Source organism: Cavia porcellus, unplaced genomic scaffold (assembly GCF_034190915.1).
Source record: "Cavia porcellus strain 051 isolate PalLab524CR breed Dunkin Hartley unplaced genomic scaffold, mCavPor4.1 scaffold_19, whole genome shotgun sequence".
Taxonomy (NCBI): Eukaryota; Metazoa; Chordata; class Mammalia; order Rodentia; family Caviidae; genus Cavia; species Cavia porcellus.
In genome coordinates, this window is record NW_026947502.1 from 64369674 (window position 1) to 64394375 (window position 24702).

The 24702-nt window shown below is 49.2% G+C and overlaps 2 protein-coding genes and 1 long non-coding RNA gene across 5 annotated transcripts; 1 reads left to right on the forward strand and 2 right to left on the reverse strand.

Annotated features, from left to right (window-relative positions):
- Positions 1-1074: 1074 nt before the first annotated feature.
- Positions 1075-5226, reverse strand: LOC134471676 (uncharacterized). Its single transcript, XR_010041260.1, has 2 exons — positions 2844-5226; positions 1075-1319 (listed from the first exon to the last, which is right to left on the reverse strand). It is a non-coding gene; the product is annotated as an uncharacterized LOC134471676 (long non-coding RNA).
- A 1917-nt stretch (positions 5227-7143) lies between these two features.
- On the reverse strand, positions 7144-8935 carry Ccdc166 (coiled-coil domain containing 166). The gene is made up of 2 exons (XM_023562394.2): positions 8209-8935; positions 7144-8126 (listed from the first exon to the last, which is right to left on the reverse strand). Exons 1-2 carry the CDS (start codon positions 8629-8631, stop codon positions 7230-7232), a joined length of 1320 nt encoding a protein of 439 aa, XP_023418162.2. The 5' UTR covers positions 8632-8935; the 3' UTR covers positions 7144-7229.
- Positions 8936-17358: 8423 nt separating this feature from the next.
- On the forward strand, positions 17359-23785 carry Mapk15 (mitogen-activated protein kinase 15). 3 transcript variants are annotated; one of them, XM_063231205.1, is made up of 15 exons: positions 17359-17777; positions 18083-18202; positions 19592-19690; positions 19847-19876; positions 19998-20088; positions 20532-20662; positions 20758-20921; positions 21101-21240; positions 21945-22002; positions 22346-22483; positions 22578-22683; positions 22778-22970; positions 23071-23210; positions 23298-23405; positions 23494-23785. In XM_063231205.1, exons 2-15 carry the CDS (start codon positions 18134-18136, stop codon positions 23677-23679), a joined length of 1653 nt encoding a protein of 550 aa, XP_063087275.1. In that variant the 5' UTR covers positions 17359-17777; positions 18083-18133; the 3' UTR covers positions 23680-23785. The 3 variants fall into 3 exon arrangements, with proteins under 3 accessions (XP_063087275.1, XP_005000929.1, XP_023418121.1); XM_005000872.4 differs by having other exon boundaries at positions 17359-18202; XM_023562353.2 differs by having other exon boundaries at positions 17359-18202; positions 22412-22483.
- Positions 23786-24702: the final 917 nt, after the last annotated feature.

Consider the following 24702-nt stretch of genomic DNA (forward strand, 5'->3'; position numbering starts at 1 on the left):
CTTGGGATCTAAGTTGTGGGCCTACTAAGTGTTTTCAGAAACTTGGAATGTGTAAATTTTTGGGTTTTTGAGGCAGGGTCTCACTTTATAGTTCATACTGGCCTTGAACTCACTGTGTAGCCTAGGCTGGCCTCAAACTTATGGCAATCCTCCTGCCTCAGCTTCCCAAGTGCTAGAGTGGATTATAGGCTTACACCACAGACCTGGCTGGAATGTGTGCATTTTGAACAATAGCATTAAAATATCTGACTCCCCAGAATGAGCCTAGTGATGGAGCGATATTGGATTTAAATCAGGCAGCATCTTTTTATCCAGGCTGTCTCTTCAGGCCAGAGGACTGTGGAAGCCTGGGATCAAACCGTAATGGCAAAGGAAGGAAAATGGGAGACAGGCATCTCTGTGCTGCCCTCTGCCCCCTCATGCACTCTGGTTAGGGAAGGTGACAGCCCCCTGTGCAGTGCCGAGATGTTCCCACATCTCAACCCAGGCAAGCGTGAGCAACCTCCAGAAAGGTGAGCCACGGCAACTTCGCCAGCCTCTGACAATGTTCACTAATGTTACAGTGCCAGTACAGTATACAGAGGTGTACACCTGTAATCCCAGCTACTTGAGAGGCAGAGTCAGGAGGATCATCAGTGTGAAGCCAGCCTGCGCAATTTATTAAGACCCTATCCTAAAATTTTTCAAGGGCCAGGGATATAGTGTTCACCTGTCAGACGGGAGACCCTGAATTCAGTTCCCAATTAGGGTGGAAAAAAGCGAATGAGTTCCTTGACTGGAACTTTCAGGAGAGCTTTCTAATGGGCCTTCCTGGTTCTGTCTGCCACAAGCAGCAGCATAGGCATCCACAAAAGGTCCACTGTCAGGACTGGGGCTGTTCTCGCCACAGATTGGTTGGGAAGATAAGATGCCCACTGCACTCCATCCTTGCCTATCCCGGATGTTGCAGAGATGCTGGGTCTGGGCACCCCATGTATAGCAGGAGCATCCGACATGGCTCTCAGTGTCCACCACGGCCTCAGGGCCCCACAGCTTATTGCTGTGTGGGAAGCTGCATATGACTGAACTGCTCTATAGGAAGAGAGGAAACAATTTTTAAAAGCAATTTAAAAGACACCATTATAAAGCAATTTCAAAAGTAACAGGGTAGGCAAGATTGCAGTGTCTGGCACCAGCAGACCAGGTGGAACACAGGCCTGGCTTGATCCTTCTCGCGGTGCTGCCAAGGTGTGGTGGAGCATCTCCCAGCGCACTCGCTCTGCAGCGCTGAGAGGCAGGAGCATGTGGACTTGTTTCCTGGTCTGGTCAGCCTGGAGTGCCTGTGAGAGCAACACACGTGAGTCACCTCCCCCACCAGCCCCAGGATAAAGGGAGCCTCAAGCCAACGGCTCAGTCCAGGGCCAGGGCAGGAGCCACTGAGGAAACATTCCAGTATCTGTCACATAGGCCCTAGGGCTAGATATTATTTGTATGGTTAGAATAATAAACCATCAGGGAAGTAGCACTAGATTTCTATTTGTGCGCTAAATGTACACAGTGACATGCTTGGGCCAGGAACCACACAGAGAACAGAGTAGAAGCTTCTGTCAGTCTCACTAAGGTGTTGCAATGGGAAAGGAGGTGGCACTGGGCCCTCTGTGGTGCCTCCTTTGAGACATCATTCCTCTCAGATTCTGATGTCTGAAAAAGCTGCTTCCTCTCTCATGCACCAGGAGACAAGCTCATGGCCCCTTGGAAAGTCCCAGAACCCACACAAGGCCCTGGTCAGCCATCCGAACTCCCATCCCAAGACCCTAGGTTCTGACCTGTCTAACACAAAGACAGGGCAGGGTGGGGTGATGTCTGCATCCCCTGACTAATAAATCAGGGAATTTGTCTAGAAAAGACCTGGTACACACTGTAAGAAATGTATCCCAAACTGTAATTCCACACAAGCCTTTATTGGACCCAGCTTCACTTAACCACAGCCATGTTGAATTATAACCACCAAGACCTCCCCTGGGGAACCCTGCTTGGTTTCCAGCAGTTTCCCAGAAAACTAAATGCACAAACTCAGCAGGGGAATGTAGGGAGCTTTACAGCTGGACCCTGGCTTGGTGGGTGCTGGGAATGTGAGATTAGCCTGAGGTAAACCAGGTGCATTCAGGCTCCAAGTGACTTTTGTATTAATACATACATCTTTATTTCTGACCCAAACCATGGGATCCACTGGTCGGGCCCTGTTCAGGACCATGCTTTCATCACAGTCTCCCAGTAAATTGTGATCCTGGATCTGTCTACTTTTCTCTGGTCACACATACCTTGAGCCTGGTCCTTATCGATGTAGCTGGGCTGTTTTGAAAGAGCCTTATACTAAGTATAGTACATCTATCTAGAAAATAGCAAAGAGTAAGTGGCTCCAGGTGTGGTGGCACACTCCTGTTATCCCAGCAGTGGGAGGCTGAGGCAGGAGACTTGAGGCAAGTTCAAGACTAGCTAGGGCTACAAAATGAGCCCAAGGCCAGCCTAAATTGCATAGCAAAAACCTATCTCAAAAAGACAGAAAATAAAACTTTCCCCACTGCCCTTCATTCTGCAAGATGACTCTCAGCAGTGCCTGTGCCCATGCACAGATGGGCTGCTGCCATGAGTGGCCCTGGCTGGATTTACACCTGTTTTCTGTCTCATCTTGGGCCGTGCCCTTCATTCTGCATTCCTGTCATCTGCTTGTTTTTCTGAGCTGATCCCAGGAATCAGCTATTGATCATCAAACTGACCTGATACTGGAATGTCTTACCCTCAGGTTAAGAAAATGGCACCATGGGGCACCTGTTACCTCTGAGTGGCACCAAACCCCAGACTACCTGTGTTATGGTTCAGATTTAGATGCCTCCTCCACATGTGTTCTCTGGACGAGGTGACACGTACCTGTAATCCCAGCTCTGGGAGACTGAGACAGGAAGATTGCCACAAGTTAGTTCAAGGCTGGTCTGGACTACATAGCAAGACCCTAACACACACACACACACACACACACACACACACACACACACAAGCCTCACTCATCTATAGACAAGGCTTTGAGAGTTATTCCTCAGCTTCCAGCTTCTGGGGTTTTTTGGGGGGGTGTTTTTTTTTTCTTGGTATCCAATAATTTGAAGGCCAGTTTTCTTTTCTTTCCTTTCTTTTCAGTACTGGGGATTGAACTCACAAGCTCATGCTTGCCAGGCAGGTGCTTGCACCACTAAGCTAAATCCCCAGCCCTCCAGCTTCTGATTTTGCTGGCAATCCTTGATCTTGATGCTCCTTGGCCCAAAGATACATGGCTCTCGTCTGCTTCATCATCACATACATTTTCCCTGTGTCTGTCCATGAAGACAAGAGCCTGTGTAGACTGGGGTTCACTGTTGGGACAGTGGATGAGTTTCCAAGGAAGGAATTGCACTGCCAAGGTGAAAAACAGGACTTTATAAAGGTTTGAAGTTGAGGAAGGGGTGATTGATGACATGTCCTGGGAGTGTTTCCTTTAGATCACTATGGACTCTGGCACAAGACACCTATTATGAGAACCAGGGTGACGTAGTCCATTACTGGACCTCATGAGGGCCCAGAGAGCTCCAAATGAAAGTCACAGGTCACAGAGCCAGGCACAGTGGTGAATACCTGTAACCCCAGCACTCAGGAGGGTGAGGCAGGAGGATCATCACAAGTTTAAGGTCGTCCAGGGCTACATAGTAAACTCAGGGCCACCCTGAACTACCCTGTCTTAGCAATATGCTGTCTTAAAAAAAATAGGTGAAACAAAGGCAGGCACATTGTTGACTTTTATGTGTAGTTTGGCCTGTGCAGAGTTATGCAGCTCAGTACATGTGGGTGAGGAGAAGCCTGATGGGGCAAGAGATTGGATTCACTGTAACTGTACAGTAACTGTAGATTGCTTCACTTTCTACCTGTTCAGTCTCCATGGCCATCTTATAAGGATACCAGTCATGTTGGATTAGGACCTACTCTAACCACCTCAACTTCCTCCAAATGCAGTCACATTCTGAGGCTAGAGCTGAGTTAGGATGGTAAGTGGCAGGGCAGGGACTGACACAGGCAGGCGTCAGTAGCTCCTAGAGGAGCACAGCACAGGTAGAGAAGCAGATGGCCACCAGATGAGAGGCCACACTACACTCAGGCTCAGCAGCAGCATGCCAGGGGAGAGCCCTTTCTCACTCTGGCATTGCTTTAATTTGCACTTTCCTGATTTCTGAGGCAGCTTAGGTCTTTTCAGATGCTCATTAACATTTTATTCAAACATTTTTTAGTCCCAGGATATAGTATAGTGCCTCAGTGCCTGCAAGATCCTGACTTCAATTCTTGGTACCAAACAACAACAACAACAAAAACAAAAAACCCACATTTTTTAAAAAAAAGTGGAGCTGAGAATAATGGCATGCCTGTAATTGTAGCACTCTAGAAGCTAAGGCACGAGGATGGCTGCAAGTTTGAGGCCAGCCTGGACTATAAATAGCCTCAAAAAAACTGTGTGTGTGTGTGTGTGTTTTACTGGGGATTGAACCTAGGGCTTTCTCACTGAGCCACATCCCCAGCCCTTTTTTTTTTTTTATTTTTGAGACAGGGTCCTCCATAGTTGCTAAATTGCCCTTGGCTAGGCTCCAACTTGAGATCCACCTGCCTCAGCCTCCCACAGTGCCAGTTACAGACATGCCATCATTCCTAGCTCCAAATGTTAAAAAGGGTTTGAATCATTCTTGGCATGCTTCCAATGATGGCCTGCTGAGGTACCTCCACTATTCCCTGCCCAACTCCAGGCTTCCTCTAAGGATTGGGAGTGGGGCTGGTGAGAGATCCATTTTGTCTCCTGGAGGAGATCCAAGGCCATAGGCTCAGGAGGGGCTGCCATGGGCCTGAGGTATCCACTTGAGAGCCATTCATTCAGGAGCTCAGGGTGTACAGAGCAGCTGGCTCAAACCCATGGGTGCAGCCGGGCGTGGTGGCTCATGTCTATAATCCCAGCACTCGGGAGGCTGAGGCAGGAGGATCGTTGTAAGTTCGAGACCAGCCTGGGCTACAAAGTGAGCTCAAGGCCAGCCTGAACTGCATAGAGAGACCCTGTCTCAAAAAGACAAAACAAGGAGCTGGGGATTTAGCTCAGTGGCATAAGCGCCTGCCTTGCAAGCAGGCAGTCGTGGGTTCGATCCCTGGTATCGATAAAAAGGAAAAAGACAAAAAAAAAAAAAAAAAAGAGAAAACACCCATGAGTGACTACAACAGAGACCATCAGGCCCAGCGCCAGCCACCAGAATTTGCTCTGCCTTGGGACATCTCGCCCAGTCCTCAGACTACTTTTGGGTCAGGGCCAACAGCTTGGATGGCGCAGGGCAGGTCTCATCATTGTTGACAAATCTAAAGTCCAGGAACACTGTTATAACTGGCTTTGCTTATGGAAATATGTCAGTGAAACACAATCCATGACCCTGGGAAAAGCAGCAGAGGTTGAAAGGACATCATTGGAGCAAGTGACAAGGTCTCAATGTGAGCTACAATTTAGATGATCGCATTTTCTCCATGGTGCATTTCCTGCTTTTGATCTTCGCACGGCAACAGAGAACAGCATTTTGCCCAGGAACCTCACAAGGTGAGGGGCACGTTACCTCCAACCCCAAATAGCTCAGAATTGTGCACACACAGACACCAAGTAACAGGGGCCTATGGGATAGGCCTGCAAATGCCCAATAGGTAACTAAAAGCAGGATGAAGCTTGGCAACTCTGCCTTCATTCTTTGTATCTACTTCATTTATTTTCTTAAAACTTTAGGTCAGATACCTGTTCTGAACCCAGACTGTTGATCCTTTAAGGAGTATCTGAAATACGAAGTTTATTAGCGCTAAATTTATCTAGTCTAGCTCATTCCCCTTCAAGACCTAGGACACCAAGATAAAGATTTGCAGGGAGGCTAACTGGTTGCTTTTACAAGGTCCATCCAGTTCCAGACTCCCTGGAAAGGTGTTTAGAAAGTCTTCAGTCACTGTCCTATACCTGCTGCCACTTGGATTCCAGGAAATGCAGAACCTTGCTGACCATTCCACAATAAGGTCGTTACCCCACGAACCAACGCTGGCCCCCTATGCAGGAACCATTATCTAAAGATAGGAACCAAATTACCCCCTACCAAACAATAAAGGCTGTCCCAGATCCTTGAAGAACCAGTCCTAAGATACTGATCGATCAGATCAGGACTTGACTAGCATTCCTAGCTGTGCTGCCAGCTGTAAGCCCTTGCCCTTTTGACAGTCCTGCCCACCATCATTGGGAGCTTTGCAATTAGCTACATCCTCAGCCCTTTTTATTTTTTTACTTGGAGACAGGATCTTGCTAAATATCAGGCTGGACTCAAACCTGCAATCCTCTCCCTCAGCCTCCTAGAGTGCTGGCATCGTAGCACTCACACCTGGCCTGTTCCCTTTTTCTATAAAAGCTCAAAGCTTTTGTCAGGTCCTCAAAGACAAATCTTGAACCACTTTATCATGTCTCCCCTGGAATGGTCATGCTGCTTAAAGCTTCTGTCCTGTCCTTCACTCCATTTCCATGATTGGCATTATGGGATGGGTGGCCAAGTGTAATCTGCTGGGATACCCAGAGTTAGTCTTTTGGGGGTAAAACTGCAGTAACAAATACATGGGCCAAAGGTATGCTGCTGTGCCTCTGGATGTGCCAGGGACTCCTGGCACTATTCTGCAACTTTTTCTTTTCTTTTTTTTTTCTTTGTCTTTTTCCTTTTTTATCGGTACCAGGGATCGAACTCACGACTGCCTGCTTGCACGGCAGGCGCTTATGCCGCTGAGCTAAATCCCCAGCCCCAACTTTTTCTAGATTGGACAATTCAATATTACTCAAAATAGCCGCAAAACCTCTCCAATGCACTGAGAACCAGTGCAGGACCTCAGACCTGACCCTCAAAGTCCCACTATCCAGCTTTTGCCTAGCACTTACCAATACCCTCTGGAGCTTGCTGGACTCTATGGCTCTTACAAGATGGCCGCTGAATACCATAGAGGGAAAGAGGCATCAAGTCCCTGGCAGCTCAGGAGTCCACAGTGGGTATGAGTGCCACTCTGCCCTCTGGAAATACTGCAGCAGCAAACCAGGCAAGCAGCGGCATGGAGCCACACCTTTATTGCCATTCATGGGAACCAGGGAAGCTATCTGCTGGTCTCCCCAACACAGGCCTTCTAGGTAGGGTTCAGAATTGCCCCGGGGCAACCTCTGGTGCAGCAACAGAGTCTACACCCTCTGACTGTGGGCTAAGAGAAGCTGCACCCTGGGCCAGCCCTGAGGGAAGCTTGGGGCTGGACTTGCCACAGGGGAGCTTGTTCTGTGAAGTATCTGGAAGGGCGGAGTGTCCAGAGCCCTCAAGTGACTGCGTTAGAGACAAGGTTTTGGAGCTTGAGGAGGGGGTCAGGGATGCGACCTGGAAGCCTGAGCTCAACCCTGTCTGGGATGGGGGCGGGGACCAGGGGCCAGAGGCCTCATGCAAAACAGCTAGAGATGGGACCAAGGACTGGACCTGAGAAGTCGCGTGCGGTCGCAAAGAGGGAACCCTGGAAGCTGTCCTTGAGGAGACCACCCATGGTACCTGGGGCCGGGCTACAGATGGGGCCCTGGAGGCCACACGTGAGGGGCCTGTGGAAGAATACGACGCAGGGCGCGAGGTAGGCTGGGAAGGGGTGGGCGGCTGCCAGAGCGGCGGGCCCTCGGGTCCCCTGCGCAGCCAGCTGTGCAGGCGCGCTAGGCTTTTCGTGTCCTCGTGCTCATGCCGCAGCTGCTCACGCTGCTGAAGCAGCTGGTATCGCATGTCGCGCAGTAGCTGGGCCCGGCGGAGCAGCCACAGCAGCTCCTGCCGCAGGTATCCGTTGTCAGCCTTGATGGCCTGCGTGTGTGCGATGAGCGCACGTACAGCATCTCGCTCGGCGCGCCTTGCCAGGGTCTGCACGCTCTGGCGCGCCTCTCGTTCAAAGGCCGCCTTGTCTTGCAAGAAGCGACGCTTCTCGCGATGCAGGAGCTCAGTGTGCTCCACGCGCTGGTGTAGCAGCTCACGCTCCAGCGTCCGGATCCGCGCCAGTTGTTCCAACTGCAACTCCTGCAACCAGGCCTGGGTCAGCGCAAGGGCACGGAGAGCCCATCCCTAGTTCCGCCCCGTCTACGAGCACGCGCGCACTAGCCTTGTAGGGCTGCAGCTCCTGCACCCGTTGCACCGTCTGGGCCGCGCGTGCTTCCATGTCCAGCAGCTGCGCACGAACCCCTTCCTCGCGCCCACGGTAGATCGAAGCGAGCTCAGCTCGCTGCCCCTGTATCTGCGCCAAGTCCACGCGGTTCTGCTCGTCCAACCCCACGATGGCTTGGGCACTGCGCTGCGCGTGGGCGCTCACATAGCTGGCATAAAGTCGGTTCTCCTCGCGCAAGCGCTGCGCCTCGCGGTCCAGGAAGGCGTTTTCCCGCAGCACTTGGTCCACGCGCTCCTCATAGGCTTCCAGCTGCTCTGAGAGTAGCGCGTACTCGCGCTGAAGGTACTGCAAGCGCTCTGACTGTGGCAGCTCAGCACCTTCGCCCCGGCGCCCAGCGATCCGTTTCTTCTTGGGCGTCATGGGTTGAGGCCTGGGGTTTAAGGATTCGTGAGGTCACCGACCACTGTCCACTTCCCCAGCTCAAGCTCTCCTATTCCCCAGCCCTAAAATTCTAGGGCCAGGCCTCAGAACGGGTCGCAAAGGAGGGATGAGGGCAGTGTCGTTAACCTGTTCTCTACTGACCTCCCGATCTTGGCTGACCTTTGGGATGTGTCCAATATTAGCAGTGTCGGTGTTCAGCCCCTGCAGTCTCCATGGAGATAGAATTTAGGCCTCCTCCCCCGCTGGTTCCTGTTACTTTGGCAACGACTGGACTCCCTGATTCTCTGCAGCTCTCTCTCCTGAATCATGCATGACAGTCAGTACCATCCCCATCCCCCCACGTGCCCTTCCCCACCTAATGGCAGGAAGTCTGTGCTCTCAGGACAAAGCACTTCCCACAGCTTCCCAACTTTCAAGGCCCTCTAGCATCTGAGGCCTCCACAGATGGGACTACTGGGAGGTGTTAGGTGCTTGCCCAATGAGTCTCTCACTAGAGTGCTTAATTCCACGCATGTGGTTCATGCTATGGGTCACACCTTTTTGGCTTCCGGATCCTGGAGGGGCTTAAGGACATGCCAGGAATTTCTTCTTCCTCCTGTTCCTCCTCACTCCCTCCCCCTTCCCTTCCTATTCCCCTCCGCCTCTCCTTATTCTTTTTTTTCTGTTGGCTCTGGACGTAGGATCATTATTTGATTCAATCTTGACTTGAAAATATGGCGACCCTTTGGGGCCTGCACAGTGGCAGCTGGCCCTGCTCTTCATCTTGCTGGGAGTGTGGCAGGAGGTGCTGCTGGACAGCCTTGGATGGCAGCTCAAGTCCACGCCTGTTTTGTGCCCTATAAATGCTACAGTGGAGTCTGCCCAGGCTTGTCCTTATTTGCTCAGGTTGGGCAGATCTGAGGATTCCAGAGCCCCAGTCTGAGGAACAAAGGAGTTTAGGAAGCCACATTTGAGTAACCATTTGTGTTGAATACATTGTTGGTTTTAAAGCCTTGGCAGTGAATATCACTGAACTTGCTCTAACTGGGTACATCTGCTGGAAAGGTGTGGTAGGGCCTCTTAAGATCTGGAACAGAACACAAGTTTTTGTGACAAATGTATTTTATAAGTAATTAACACAAACTGCAAGATAACACAGAGTCTCTGTTTGGCATTAAAATTTTAGAGCAAGTGGTGGCACATGCCTGTAACCCCAGCACTCAGGAGGCTGAGGCAGGAGGATCACCACCAATTCAAGGTCACCCTAGCCTACATGGTGAGTTCAAAACCAGCCTAAAATATACCTAGTTACCCCCTCTGAAAGAAAAGACAGGGCTCAGGTGTGTAGTTCAGTGCAAAGGCCCTGGGTTCAATCCTTAGTACTAAAAAAATAGAAACATTAACTTATAAACAAAGCAGCCTGTGGAGACTGGGCTTAAAGTAGGGGCTTTTAATGTGAAAGCCATGTGTAACTTTTGTAGAAAATTGGGGAAAGACGGAGTAGAAGTTCTGCAGGAGAGATTTTTCCATCCCATCCTAGGCCCTCATGCTTTCATGTGCATACCAAGGCCCCTCTCTGGCACCCTCAGGGCTCAACAGATTGGTAAAGTAAATCATGAAAAGTAGAAACCTGCTCATTCATGCCAGTCTGGCCCTCACCTGGGCTTGGCCTCTGATCCTCAGTGCCTACTCATAGGAGTGGACCTTGTACTGGCCTCAGGTGGTTCCTTCCAGGGGAGGGGAGGATTTCTGGCCTGGAGAGGTGCCCTGTGTGTGAGGATGGCAGGTCCCATCATCTTCAGGTGACAGAACTCACATCCAAGGATACTGGATTGAAAGGCTCAGTTTCCTGTGACATTTCCCGCGCCTTCAAGGTCCTTCTTCCCTCTCTCCTTGGGTGGGGTGGTGTTCTTTTCCCTGTCCCTGCCCAGGGCCCTAATACATGCCTCTCTTGGACTCAGGCTGGGACATTCTGGGGCTGCAAAGGCCCAGGAGGAGGGCCCTACTATCTGATGGACCTTAATAGCCAGAAGACCTCTCCACAATTTTCCCCATCCTAAATATTACCAATAATGCAACTCACCATAGGCTACAAGCATCACCCCAGGAATTAAGTTAAAAAGAAAAAGGGACGGAGAAAATGAAATTAGAAGACACTTAAACAAAATGCAACTGCAGACATCCAGTTCACCAAAGGCAAATTCAGGGGACAATGAGGTAGGACAATCTGATAGCCCCCCACCAGCCCTCACTGAAGTAGAAATAGCAAAGCAATTGAATGAGGCTCTGGAAAAAATGAAATCAGAAATAATGTCTCAGATAGCTACAGAGATTACCAAAATGTACCCCATGCTTAGTGATGCTAGAGCAGACACAGACAAAAAAATATATGAGCTTAAGAAAATTATGGAAGCTCAGCGCAGGAAAGAAATGGAATCCATAAAGCAGACTCAAGCCGATATCTAGGAGAATACAAACACCACTGAAAAGTATTCAAAGCAGATTAGGCCAATATGGAGGCAGAATCTCACAGAATCTCATTAAAGACAGACTTGCAGTTAGCAATCAGGGAAAGAAAGATTTCTCAAAACTAGCAAGAGATTATGAGAAATCAATCCAGGAGCTGCCAGATGAGACAAAGAAGAGTAATTTAAGATTAATTGGAATGAATGAACAAGCAGGAGATACCACAAATTACATTTAAAAAGTGTTCACAGACATCATGACACAAAACTTTCCAGATAGAGAGAAGAATCTGACATACAGATAAATGAGACATATAGAATTCCAAATAGCAATGGTCAAAAAAAATTTGCAACCAGACATATCATAGTCAAGATTCCAGAAATTCAACACAAGAATAGAATCCCAAAAGCTGTTAGAGAAAAGAAACAAATCATTTATAAAGGAAAACACATCAGAATTATAGCTGACTTCTCAGCACAAACTCTCAAGTCAAGGAGAGCTTGGAGCGAACTACTCCCAAGTTCTAAAGGAAAACAACTTTCAACCCATATTGATAATATCCCACAAAACTATCTTTCAAAATTGATGGAGAGATAAGAAACTTCCATGACAAAGAACATCTGAGGAAATTTGTGACCACAAAACCAGCACTCCAAAATGTTCTGAAGGACATTCTAGAAAGAGATAGTAAGGATGACAGTCCCATGAACCCCAAAAGAAGGAACCCAACAGGGATAGCAGTTAGAGGAAGGGGGGCAAAAAGAAGGGGGCGAGCCAGCAACAGGAAAATAACATGACAAGGATAAGTCAACACATTTCAGCTTTAACCAATAATGTCAGTGTTCTTAATTCACAGTCAAAAGACACAGACTAGCAGAATGGATCAAAAATCAAGATCCAACAATATGATGCATACAAGAAACACATTAAATCAAAAAGAAACTCATAGACTGAAAGTCAAAGGATGGAAAACAATACTCCATGCAACAGAAATCAAGAAAAAAGCAGGAGTAGCTATTCTATTTGCAGGCAAAGTGAATTTCAAGCCAAGCCTGATTAAACGAGACAAAAAGGTCACTTGTAATGGGAATAATCCAAGAGGAGGAGATAATAATCATAAATATATATGCACCAATTATGGGAGCACCCAGCTATATAAAACAATTACTAACAGACATGAAAAATCAAATAAGCCCTAATACAATTATATTGGGAGAACTCAACAACCCACTGTCACAAAAAGACAGATCACCTAGACAAAAAATCAATAATGAAATATTAGAACTAAATCAAACTTTTGAACAAATGTACTTAGTAGATGTCTATAGAGCTGCACATGGGATATTCTCCAAATAGACCATATACTGGCTCATAGAACATGCTTAAGTAAACGCAAAGGAATTGAAAATATCCTAGTTACAGCATCAGACCACAGAGCAATGAAATTGGAAATCCATGTCAAAGGAAACCACAAGAACTTCATAAACACATGGAAAGTTAATAGTACCCTATTTAACAATCAATGGGTTACAGATAAAATTAAAGAAGAAATTAGGGGGCTGGGGATTTAGCTCAGCGGCATAAGCACCTGCCTTGCAAGCAGGCAGTCGTGAGTTCGATCCCTGGTACCGATAAAAACGAAAAAGACAAAAAAAAAAAAAAAAAAAAAAAAAAAGAAGAAATTAGACAGTTTTTACGATTGAATGATAATGACAATACAACATACCAAAACTTGTGGGACACAAGGAAAGCAGTCCTAAAAGAGAAATTTATAGAAGTAAATAGCCATATATCAGGAAAACAGAAAAAGCACATATAAACAACTTAGTTTTTTCTAAAATCCATTTTATTCAAAATAAAAAGAAAGAAAAAAACTAAAAGAAAATTTCAAAACATGTCAATCAGGGCCAACAATGGTGCATACATTGCACAAGTCATTCCTAAACCAGATCATAAGACATCTGCATTAAATTGTCTGAACCGTATCAGTACAAATCCTTCTCTTCAGCAAACTCAGAGAAATCAGTAGTATAACTATCTTAACTATTTTATATACATATACATATACACATATACACACTTACATATGTTTTTTCTTTCAGCTTCTCTAATGAAACAGTACAATGTTTACACATGTCTTATTTGTCTCATTAATGAGTGCTTCCTCAAGTTGCATCCATTTACCTATAAAATTCTCAGTTTATCTTTATGGCTGAGTAGTACTCCATTGTGTAAAAACAGCACGTCTTTTTTTATCCGTTCCTCAGTTGATGGGCATTTAGGTAGCTTCTAAGATCTGGCTATTACAAGCTGTGCTACTATGAACATGGATGCACATATTGTTGGGCGCAGGCGCTCAACATACCCCACCCGGGACTAAGGACCACGCCAGCTTCCACAATGCGCTACGTCCCTCTCCAAATTAGCCACCCCGTGCTCACTTCATATTTGCCCTGTGCTGACTCTGTGGCAACCCCTGATTGACCACAGCTGGGTATATTAGCCAGAGCCCGCATCCCATTCCAGCCTTGCCTCCTCGTGGCAGCCCTCGTGGCAACCTGATTGGCCACAGTCAGATATATAAGCCAGAACCCACAACAATAAAGTTGGCAGTTACCTGTTACCCACAAGAGCGTCCTCTGTCTCATTGGGGGGCTGCGCCGGTCACATATATCACTGTGGTGTGATGTTTTTAACTCTTTTGGGAAGATAGAAGGGGAATAGCTGGGTTGAATGGGACCTCCAATCCTAGTTCTTGAGGAATCTCCACACTGATTTTCACAGTGGTTGCACCAGTCTGCATTCCTACCAACAGTAGAGAAGGGTTCCTTTTTCCCCATAGCTCCACCAGTGTTTGTTATTGCTTGATTTCTTGATACCAGCCATTTTTTCTGGGTAAGTAGAGTCTCAGTGTTGTTTTAATTTGCATCTCTCAAATGATCAGGGGTGCTGGACATCTTTTCACATATTTATTTGCTGTTTGTATTTCAACTAAGAAATGTGTATTCATTTCAGATGCCCATTTTTGGATTGGGTCTTTAAACCTGGGAAAACTGATTTTTTTCAGTTCTTTATATGTTCTCAGTAGTGATCCTTTGTCTAAGGAACAGCTGGCAAATATTCACTCCCACGTTATGGGTTGTCTCTTCACTCTATTAGTGGTTTCTCTTGTACAAAATATTTTAAGTAGGGTGAAATCTCAGTGGTTGATTCTTTGTAGTAGTTCCTGTGCAACTGGGGTGCTGTTCATAAAGTCTTTGTCTACACCAGTGTCTTCAAGAGTTTTATCTACTCGGGGCTGGGGTTTTAGCTCAGTGGCATAAGTGCCTGCCTTGCAAGCAGGCAGTCGTGAGTTCGATCCCTGGTACCGATAAAAAGAAAAAAAGAAAAAAAAGTGTAAGTGTTTTATCTACTCTATCTTCCAGCAGATTTAATGTTTCTATTTTAATACTAAAGATTTTTAATCCATTCTGATTTTAACTTGGTATATGGTGAAAGATATGGGTCGAGTTTTAATCTTTGGCATGTGTAGAGCCAGTTTTTCCAGCCCCATTTATTAAAGAGGCTATTCAAATATGGGCATCTGAGATGAATATACACTTCCCAGATGAAGAAATATAAACAGCAAAAAATGTTCAATATCACTAGTCATTTGAAAGATGCAAATTAAAACAACACTGAGATTCTATTTCACCCAGAAAAAATGGCTGGTATCAAGAAATCAAGAAGTAATAAATGCTGGCGGGCTGTGGGGGAAAAGGAACCCTTTTCCACTGTTGGTGGGAGTGTAGGCTGGTGCAACTACTGTGGAGGTCACTCTGAAGGTTCCTCAAAAACTAGGATTGGAGGTCCCATTCAACCCAGCTATTCCACTTCTATCCTCCCAAAAGAGGTAAAAACATCACACCACAGTGATATATGTGCACCCATGTTTATAGCAGCACCGTTTATAATAGCCAGATCTTGGAAACAGCCTAAATGCCCATCAACTGAGGAATGGATAAAAAAGATGTGGCATTTTTATACAATGGAGAATTACTCATCCATAAACAATGACAAACTGGAGACTTTTATAGCTAAATGAATGCACCTTGAGAACATACTCATAAGTGAAATAAGACACATTATGTAAACATCATATTGTTTCATTAGTGTGACAACCTGAAAGAAAAAAGTATGTATATGTGTGTGTATATATATATACATAAATAAGTTAGATAAGATAGTTATGCTACTGATTTCTCTGAGTTTGCTGAAGAGAAGAATTTGCGCTGGCTTTGTTTAGATAGTTGAATGCAGATGTCCTGTGCTCTGGGTGAATGGTTTAGGGATGACAATGTGCAATGTATGCACCATTGTTGGCCCTGATTGACGTGTTCTGAAATTTTTAGTTTTTTTTTTCTTGTTCTTTTCTACTTGAAATAAAATAAACTTGAAAAAATAAACAAAAAACAAAAAAATAGTTACATTATCTGTTTTTTAATTGAAGTATTCAGATTATATGTAATATGATTATTCATATGGTTAGGTGTAAGTCTACCATTTTTCTTTGTTTCCTATTGTTCTCATCCCTTTATTGTTTCCTTTTTTTCTTTTCTTTTCTTCTTTTTTGTGATTGGATCTTGCTAGGTAGTTCAGTCTGGCTTTGAACTCACTATGTAGCTTAAGGTAGCTTAAACTCAAAGTAATCCTCCCACCTCAGCCTCCTGGGATGCTGGGATTAAGTGTGTGCCACTATACCCTTTGTTTTAAACATTTCGATATTTTTGTTTGTTTGTCTTGTACCAAGGATCAAACTCACAACCTAATGCTTGCCAGGCAGGCACTTGTGCCACTGAACTAAACCCCCAGCCCCTGATTTCTTTATGTTTGTTTATTCATGTATTTAAAAAGCATTCTTCCCAGGGGAAGGTTGACTGCTTTCAGGCAGCAGTAATTTTGGGATTCATCCATAGCATTGTGTGTATCATTAGTTTCTTCCTTTTACTGCTAATTAGTTTTCCATTCAACAGATGGACCACAGTTTGGTTATCCACTCCCTTTTCAAAGGTTGGAAGCAACACATGAGTTGTTTCCAGTTTGGTGCTATTAAGATTCTTTGTGTGGATGTATGTTTTTGTTTTGCTTGGCTAAACACCTTGGAAATAAAGAGCTGGACTATAAGACACATTTATTTTCATTATTTTAAGAAACTGCCGCATGGTTTCCCAAAGCAGTTGTAAAACTGTATACTCCTGTCAGGTCCCTTCCCACACTCACAAACACTTGGTGAAGAGTCTTCATTTTGGGGGGTTTGTTTGTTTTGAGGCAAGGTCATTATGTAGCCCTGACTAACCTCAAATTCATAGTGATTCTCCTGCCTCAGCTTCCCAAGTGGGATTATAAGTGTGCACCACTATGCCTGGCAAGGTCAGTCTTCTGAGTGGTGGCCATTCCGGAAGGCACACGGAGGGAGGAATCTCACAGCTGTCTGAGGTGTGCACTGCACAGGGCCATCAGTGTGCACCCTGCCCTGGCTTTTTCCTGCCACACTGATCTATCCTTCCTTTTCTTCCAGCACATCCCCAAAATGGTTTGTGGTGGGTATACAATGAAGTAAGGCAGAAATAGAAAAGAGTCAAGAAACAGAGCTGTAGCCCGGTATAATTTAACCACCGCAGAAACTGTAGAATTCAGAGGAACATTGAGGTTTTATTGTTATGTCTGCAGTGTTTGAATTTTTCTAGTTATTCCTTATCACTGTATTTTATATGCAACAGATTTTTTTTTTTTTTTGTGGTACTAGGGATTGAACTCAAGGCCTTTACATTGAGCTACAACCCCAGCTCAGTTTTATTTTATTTTATTTTTTTCCTTTTTTTTTTTTTTTATCTTTTTATTGGTACCGGGGATCGAACTCACGACCACCTGCTTGCAAGGCAGGTGCTTATGCTGCTGAGCTAAATCCCCAGCCCCCTATTTTATTTTTTGATACCGAGTATAAGTCACTAAATTGCCCAAGGTGGGTTCAAATTTGCCGTCTTCCAGCTTCAGTCTCACACAGTGCTGAGATTACAGATCTGCTTCACCACCTCTAGCTGCAACAGCTTTTAAACTTTCTAAAACTCTGGTCCCACTTGCCCCCGTGCTACCCCTTCAAGTGACACCCCACACCAACTTCCTCCCCACCCCTTTGATGTCATATCTTTTTAAGATTTCCATTTGGGAGTCTAATCAGCATCTTAAACTTTTAGTTTTCCTGTTTGCTTTTACAGTGTTCCGGAACCCATGACCTTGCACAAGCTAGACAAGCGCTGTGCCCCTGGGCCATACATCTTGTACCTCAGATTTAACCCAACCCCTGGGTCTTTCCCCGCTGCCTGCCCTGGTCCGTGCTGTTAGTCCCCATTACGGTACGTGGGGTCTGGGATTCTTCCCTCTCCCGCCCTCAGCTCATCTCAGGGCATCCTGCAGCCTGAATCTACCCTGCCGTGGCCCATTGGGTCCAGGTACCTGCCCAACCCGAGAGGCCCCTCGTGTCAGCCGCTCCGCGGGAGTCCAGTCCTTCGCTCTCGCCTCCTTCGCAGCAGCACCCCAGGCCTTCCCTCGCGTTTTTGCGTTTTCGTTAACCCCTCAGCGTAGCTCCCCAACCCTTCTCAGCTCTTAGGTTCCTCTCTCGCCCCAGGACCTGCCTAGTCCAGGTACGTGGCGTGACCCCTGCCCAAAAAGCTCCAGGACCGAGGAGAGCTCCCTGCAAAGGGTGCCCCTAACGCCGCGACACCCCGAGCGAGCGGAGTCTGGAGGAAGCTGAACGAGGCTGAGCACTGAGAGCAGCGCGGTCGAGGCCGCGCCGCCAGGGCGCAAGCTCCAGCCGCGGGATCCCGGGAGCCGCAAGGGGCGGGGGCGGGACCGGTTGCGCTCGGGGGGGAGGAGCCAGCCACCGACCAGCGCAGCGGTGCAGGCGCGGGGAGGGGGAGGCACCGGTTCCCACGCAACACACCAACAGGTCCTACCCCGGGTGAGCCACCGGCCTACAAACCCGCGCCTGTCTGCTGCCATGTGTACCGCCGAGGTGGACAGGCATGTAGTCCAGAGATACCTGCTCAAGCGGCAGCTCGGGAAGGGGGTAAGCGGTGTGCCTGAGCGGGGTGGGGGCAGGAGGTGACCAGAAGTCACCTGCAGGTGTCTTGGTCCCTCGAACGCCCTGGCAACTCTCCTGGATCACAACCTGCCTCCTCCAGGACTGGAGGGTTGGCCTTGCTCCCGAGCTCCTCTATGTCTCAGTGTCCCCATAGAAACTGGGTGATCCCTAGCGACTTTTTTGTTTTTGTACCAGGGATCGAACTCATGATATCGCGCTTGCAGGCAGGCACTTATGCCGCTGAGCCAAATCTCTGGCCCCTAGAGAGCTGGCTCTTAAGAGAGCCAGGGCCCCACAGTCTCAGGAGGAGCCACCGTCCTGGTGTCCCATGCCACCTCTCCAGGTGCCCACAGTACGCTTGAGAGCTGGGGCGAGGGGTGCAGGTGATGCAGGCGGATCTGAGCATGGCCTAGGAAGGTCAGGCAGGTATGTGGGGTCAAGGCAGAACTGTGTGTGACCTCGTGTGGGTTTGTGATTTGAGTGTGAGCGTGTATGTGAAGGTATGTGGTTGACTGCATGGATGTGTTCAGTGTCAACCAAGGGGAGAGGAGAAGAAGATTTTAGACAGTTCAAATAGCAAGTGCAGAGGCCCTGAGTTAAACAAGCCCTGCTGACTGTAGGACACACCACACAGCTGTGTGTGACCAGAGAGGAGTATCGAGGGGGAGGAGATGGGGAGGGGTTTCTGAGGAACTTTAGGGATTCTAGCCTTTATTGTCAGTGACATAGAAGCTGTAGTGGTGCCACTTTCTTTCTTTCTTTCTTTCTTTCTTTCTTTCTTTCTTTTTTTCTTTTTTTGTCTTTTTGTTTTTTATCGGTACCGGGGATTGAACACACTTGCAAGGCAGGAGCTTATGCCGCTGAGCTAAATCCCCAGCCCACTTTCCCCAGTGCCACTTTCTAAGGCTCACTCTGTTCTATGGAGGAGCCACCTTGGGGTGGGTGGAGTGACAGGGGAGAATAGTAAGGAGAGTAGGGTGGTGATCCAGCAAGAGATGCCAGTGGACCAGACAACAGTGGAGGTAGCAGAGATGGTAGGAAGTGGTCAGATTTAGGATTAATCCCATAGAATCTGCTAAGCAAGCTGAATGGGTGTGAGAACGAGGCTGAGAATGCTGAAGGACTGAAAGGCCATCCTGGGGACTGAATAGGCTGCAGGTCTTTCGCCAAAGTCCCCACCTGTGACCTCATGTCCTCCCAGGGGCTTCGCTGGTGACCATAGTTCCTTGCTGCCCACTGTCCCCTCTGCGGCTCCAGAGTGCTAGGCCTCACCACACTTCTGACCCCCTAACCTGCAGCAATGGAGGAGCTTTTCTATGAAACAGCCTGGGTGGGGAGGGGATGGCTGGGCAGGACACTAGCCTTTTTTTGCAGGCCTATGGTATTGTGTGGAGGGCAGTGGATCGGAGGACTGGTGAGGTTGTGGCCATCAAGAAAATCTTTGATGCCTTTAGGAATAAGACAGATGCTCAGGTAAGTGAGTAGGGAAGACGTATGGGGAAGGTTGGATGCCTGGGAGTTCAGGTATGACTTAGAGGCCCAATCCCAGCAGGTCTCCTAGTCTTTCTGGCTGAGTGGGTATTTGGGTGACAAGTGTCAACCGCCTTTGGTTATTTCTGTGTCTTCCAGAGAACATTCCGGGAAATCATGCTGCTCCAGGTGAGTGGCCCAGGCCACCTTGGCTACTTCCTTTCTTCCTTTCTCCAGACCAGTGGGAAGCTGGGCTCCTGGATCCGTATAGCAAATCCCTGGCCTTCCAGCAGTAATCTGTTCTCCCCAGGAATTTGGAGACCATCCCAACATCATCCGCCTCCTCGATGTGATTTGGGCAGAGAACAATACAGACATATACCTGGTATTTGAGTGCATGGGTAAGTGAGGCTGCAGTTCCTGCCCCACCTTTGTCCCGATTGCAGGCCCCGCCTTATAGCCTGGCTCCCTGGATGTATCCCCTGCTGCTTGTGTGCCTGTGGTGGCTTGTGCCCTATTCATGAAACCTTGTGTCCTCGTATTCATGATACCATCCAGCTGGCAAGTGTTGGCCTGGCAAGCTTGGTAGGGAACCGCCTAGACCAGTGATGGTGAACCTTGGAGAGCTTTCAGTGATACAAACCGCCTGCTGCAGCATGCATGCCGTGGGCTAGCCACCACTGACTAGACCTGCAAGGCACTTCTGCTGTCTTTGTATGCAACTAGATTTTCCTTTTCTAGTCTTAGGGAGTCCCCATGATAGACTTTGAGGATATTGGGTTCCAAATGGGATGGATCTACCCATCTCCCACCCCTACACTGACCTGTATGCCCCCACTCCCAGACACTGACCTGAACACCATCATCCAGAAGGAAAACCTGTTAGAAGATATCCACAAGCGCTACATCTTCTACCAGCTCCTACGGGCTACCAAGTTCATCCATTCGGGGAATGTCATCCATCGGGACCAGAAGGTTGGGTCCTATGTTTCATCTGCCTCCAGCTCCCAATCCCTCAAGTCAGTGTGCATCCCCAGTCTGCTAGCCCTCAGCGCACCTCCTCTCACCAGCCATCCAATGTTCTCCTGGATGCCAACTGCTTGGTGAAGCTCTGTGACTTTGGTCTGGCCCGCTCCATCAGCAACTTCCCAGAGGGGCCCAAGAACCAGGCCCTGACAGAGTACGTGGCCACACGCTGGTACCGGGCTCCAGAAGTGCTCCTGTCTTCACGCTGGTAATAGCCCCAACCACCCCTGTCTTCTCCCTGCAGGTCTCCCCACCTTGGACATACACTTCTGTCCAGTTGAGGGCCTTCTGGGTCTCCCATGTCTACCTGCATCCTCACCTCCCCCTCCCAGCACCCACACCTCAGCCTCTGAGCTCTCACCGTGCTCACACCCCTTTACAACCCAGCTATACCCCTGGAGTAGACGTATGGAGTCTCGGCTGCATCTTGGGAGAGATGCTGCGAGGGCAGCCCCTGTTCCCAGGCTCATCTACGCTGCACCAGCTGCAACTGATCCTGGAGACCATCCCGCCTCCGTCTGCAGAGGGTACGCACTTGGGGATGCCGAGAGTCACAGAAGGCAGCTGGGGGAGGGGAAGCAGGAGCCCGAGGAGGCCTGGGCAGAGTGGGTTCTGTGGGTGGAGGGCCAGGGCCCAACCAAGGGCTTTGAGAGAGGCAGCACTGGCCAAGGGGACCATGACAGCCAAGCTGTGATACAAAGGAGCCAGCTAGGTCAGGACAGAGCCCCCGCACTGCTGAGGGATGTGGGAAGCAGGGGTGAGGAATGTTGCTATGCTAGAAGCTGGAGCGCACAGAGCAGGGGATTGAGCACTGAGGGAAGAGGCAGGGGTGGAGAAGGCAAGGGGTGACACTTGCAGAACTTAGTGGCATCCTATTCTTGCCCCAAGTCTCTGCTTTATCTGGTAGAGATGGCAAAGGGTTGATCCAGGAGGCCAGTGTGTGCAAGTTGAGGGTATAGAGGTGCAGGAGCAGAAACAACTATAGATGCTCACAGACTCACAGGGGGCTCATGCTGCAATCAATGGTGCCAGAAGAGCAGTTTTGGTTTTTGTTTTGATACTGGAACGAAAATTGAACTTAGAGCCTTGTGCTTGCCAGGCAGGCACTGTGTCACTGAGCCATATACCTGGCCCCTGATGGTGCCAGAAGAAATGGCTGACACAGACCTCTCTGAATGGGCCCATGCCCCAGGAGGCCTGGTCACACCTCCTTCTTTCATCCTCCCTTCAGACCTCCTGGCTCTTGGCTCAGGGTACAGCGACTTGATTCTGCACTGCCTAGGATCCAGGTGAGTAGGGCACTTAGGTTTGGGGGCCTGTCACCTGAGCATACTGGTCATGCTACAAATTAGGAGCCTTGGAATAGCTCTTCGAGTTGGACAGGGGCCATGGGGAAGTCCCCAAAGCCTGAGGTGGGGGCCAGAAAGGCAGGTGGAACTTGCCAAGGTTGAGGAGGTTGGTCAGAAAGTTGAGACGGATCTATCCACACTGCCTGCATGTCTGTCTTGGGAGATCCACTAAGACAGAAAAGGGATAAACAGAGGATTGGAAGCCCAGCCTGGACCACAAACAAATTTGGGGAGGGGGCCTGGGTAAAGGGCCTGGAGAGGAGATGACGGGAGGATGCTGCAGGCCACGACAGAGACTGGATGCCCTCCTGCCACCAGACACTCCTCCAGAGGCTCTGGATCTCCTCAGGCGACTCCTGGTGTTTGCCCCAGACAAGAGGCTTAGTGCAGCCCAGGCGCTCAAGCACCCCTATGTGCAGAGGTGAGGCTGCAGTGAGGGTGGGCTCGAAGCGCTCTGTGGGCTGGGAGGCTAAGGGGATCACGCTTCCATATTACACCTGCATCCGGCCCTGCAGGTTCCACTGCCCTGACCAAGAGTGGACACGGGGTACGGACCCGAAGCTCGTGGTGCATGAAGGAGACCAGCTCTCTGCCTCGGAGTACCGCAGCCGCCTCTATAAGGTGCTCAACCCTTGACCTTTCCCCTCATGACTTCCTCACATACCCTAGAGGTTTCTACCCACCCTCTCCACCTCAACCCCCCTTTTACCTGCAGATGATCTTGGAGTGGAGAGACAACAGCCGTGGCCCAAGAAAGGAAGGCATTGCCCTGGGGACAGAGCCTCGGGCCTCCTGCACACAGGGGCACCTTCTCAAGCCCCGAGTCAATCCCCAGCTTCCTACTGGAACACCTACCCGAAACTCTGGACCCAGGCCACAGAATAGCCTGGGTCAAGATCCAGGGCATGGTGTGTGAGCTTTGGTTGTCCCTATTGCAGTCACATCCCTGCCACTTCTTTGTAGGGCCACCAACCTTTCCAGATGGGACCTAACCCAGGGTTGTTACAGGTGTGCCTGTCCCAGATGCTCCCAGGGCAGCCAGGAACATCCCAAGGCAGGGCTTAGCCTCCTCGCTCCAACCTCAGGCCCTAGGCAGGAGGGACAGGACTTCTGGGGTGGCCAAGGAGCCTCCCTTGGAACCCTCTGGGGTGAGTCGGTGAGGGGAGCAGGAATTGGAGGGAGACCCCTTCACCCTGCTGTGCCTTTCAGTGACGCTGTGATATGGCCCTTCCCAGGTGAAGCCAAGTGTGAAAGGCATAGAGCCCTCTCTGACTATGCAGGCTGCTGCCCAGATGGCCCACCAGGCCCTGATTCGAGGCCACCCAGCCCGGGTTGTGTTCTGGGTAAGCCAGGCCCCCACTGCCCATCCGTGCCCCTCAGCACCCTCCCCTCCACTCACCCACCCTGACAATGATCCTCACTCATGCACAGGTCCCTCCCAGAGCTCCCAGAGAAGCCCCAGAGCCCCGACCTGGTCGGAGGATGTTCAGCACCTCAGCCTCATGGGGGGCCCAGGGCGTTGCCAGAGCTGTGCTCGGCGGCTACTCCCAGGCCTATGGGACTGTGTGCCACTCAGCACTGGACCGCCTGCCTCTCTTCCCTGGACCCCATGGGTGAGCTGTTTGCCCACCTCACACTTCCTGTTTTGATTTCCTTGGGCAAAGCACACAAGGTTCCCATCCTAGCCCTAGTGACTTCTCTATTAAAGTCTGTTCCAGCACAACCAGCTGCTTTTAGCTATTCCCTTTCGATGGGTACCTGTCTGCAGCGCTTCCCTCCTGGGACATAGCATCCCCTAGCCTGAGGGCCCTTATCCCTTTTCCAGAGCCCATGTCTTCTGAGAACTGCCATCTCCATCCTGCAGTGTCTACTCCGTGTCTAGGACAACAACACAGTGCAAAGCTGCATGGGTCTGGTCTGCTCTCACCCATGGCTCTTTCCCACATAGGGCTGGCCTGCTGGTGCTTTAGACCAGCTTCCTGTCCTTTGTCCACAAGTACCCAAGTGCTTGCTTTGTTTCTAAGCACTATCAGATCCCAACCTGGGGCAACTGCAGGGTACAGGGCCCAGGCTGCTCCAGATAGTTCTGGGGCACAGGCCCTTGAGGACAGATACATTACCTGCCCAGGTACAAGTCACTATGTGACTGTGAGCCAGAGAGGAAAAGGGAAGTGAGGAGGGCAGCACCCCCGGCAACCCTTACTTCTCCCTACTTGCTCCCCATTCCCCTCATTGTCACTGTGCCCAACAACAGTGACTGGCTCCTGCTTGGTCCCAGTCTTGATAGTAGTAGGGTGAAGGACACCCTGGAGATGTCTTATGAGGCTGAAGGCTACTTTTTCTGATTATCACCAGGCATGGGCCTAGGGTGAGTTCAGGCTAGGAGTGTGGGGGCAAAGAGATCTAAGGGGCCCAAGGGTACCATGGATGCTTTGCATGTATATGTGACCCTTAGCTGGGGCAGAATGCAGGGGTGCCACTTCTGCACAGCCTGACTCCTGTTCACCTTGGGAGATGACAGGAAGGATGAGGTGTGGAGAGAGGCTGGGAGGTTGAATGTAAAGGTGCTGGCTCTGGGCTCCGAGAGGGCCAGAAAGCAGGAGGATAGGACCCCAGTTCTAATATAGGTCACTGAGGCAG